Below are 1,394 nucleotides of genomic sequence, written 5' to 3'. Positions count from 1 at the left end.
TATATATATATATATATATATATATATATATATATATAGATATCTGAAGAATTGGGCGCTTACTTTCTATGTCTTCGGTGTTCCGTAATAATCATTTATTGTCTTTATTCGTGTATATCGCATATTATTGAATCTTCGGCGTTTTCTTGGACAACTATTTTGCACTTCACGGACCTTTCTAAAACTGACGTTATCTTTTATTGCTAGGCTTACTATATTCTATTGTCATTGTGCTTACTATAGTGCTATTGACATCCACATATGATAGAATCGATCGAACTGTATATACAATTGAGTTTTAAGCTCGAGTCTCACTTGGTGGGCACGAGTCCATTCAGAAAAGTTAAGTAGATAGTCGGCAGATCTACGTATCGTAGGTCCCAATACATTGGTCACTCACTAACCTGGTCACATACTACCTATACCATTAGCACAATCCCTGAAAAGGTTTCTACTTTCTCTTCCCCAGCAATTACCTGTACCTTCCGCGCTTCTTCGACCCTGAGTTATTGGCCGATCAAGATGTGTATGAGACGTATGAGCATGAGCTGAGCGAAGGGAATCCCTGGAGCTCAACCGTCGACTTTGTCGGAAAATTAGACCCCATGCAGATCGATGCTACGGACACGTGCTATCGCCGTATGCGCGCATTTGCTGGCACTGAGCCAGGTGAATATGTGAATGTTTCAAAGTATATATTCGTGTAGACAAATGAATGCCCCACATGTAGATATAATATACGTTAAACGTGTTCATGATCGTGCTGGTGGGTGTACATGCATATCCGTGATTTCCAGGTATAAACATTGAATCGTGCAATACGTTCACAGATGTTTGTTGACCTTTATGTGCGTATGTGTGCGTGCATGGTATGTCTATAAGGTGTGCACGCATGCGTTCGATTAAAGTTTCCCATGATATGTACATGGTCATATGGATCTACGCGTTCTATTCATTCGTATGGTTTGCATATGCACGCTATCAGATTTCCAGCAAGGTCCAGCATCGGCACATTGTGTAACTGCTGTTCTTATTGCGAGCGCGTACAAGGTCTTACTCTCTTGTTGAACTATCGTCTGATTCTGCCACCCGGGTAAATACCTGCATGTTTTGGGCTATTTGCAGACAGATGTTTTCTCGGGAACATCTCTGCATCTTATGTATGGGCCCAGGGCGAATACTAAAATTGAACGTCTATATATCTGCCGAATATACAGAATCACCCTTCGCAAATAATCCGTACGATGTAAACCACGGCGATGTCGCCGATAGATCTCAACATAGTTTACAAACCACAGGAAGACCGTTGAAAACGGAAGGTGTGCGCCAGGTGGGCGGCGGCGCAATACTATCGCTGTATTGTGGCGCCGGTAAAACGGTATTTCACTTTTATA

The 1,394-nt window shown here is 42.0% G+C and overlaps 1 protein-coding gene across 1 annotated transcript; it reads left to right on the top strand.

Annotated features, from left to right (window-relative positions):
* Positions 1-469: 469 nt before the first annotated feature.
* SARC_16215 (hypothetical protein) lies at positions 470-1,384 on the top strand (the record flags this gene model as incomplete). Its single annotated transcript, XM_014289674.1, has 2 exons — positions 470-669; positions 1,218-1,384. Coding segments are annotated over 2 exons (367 nt in total), but the record flags the coding sequence as incomplete, so codon positions are not given.
* Between the last annotated feature and the right edge of the window lie 10 nt (positions 1,385-1,394).

Source organism: Sphaeroforma arctica, assembly GCF_001186125.1.
Source record: "Sphaeroforma arctica JP610 unplaced genomic scaffold supercont1.7594, whole genome shotgun sequence".
Classification (NCBI taxonomy): Eukaryota; class Ichthyosporea; order Ichthyophonida; genus Sphaeroforma; species Sphaeroforma arctica.
The sequence above is the reverse complement of the archived record's forward strand: the minus strand, read 5'-3'. Positions and strand labels throughout refer to the sequence as shown.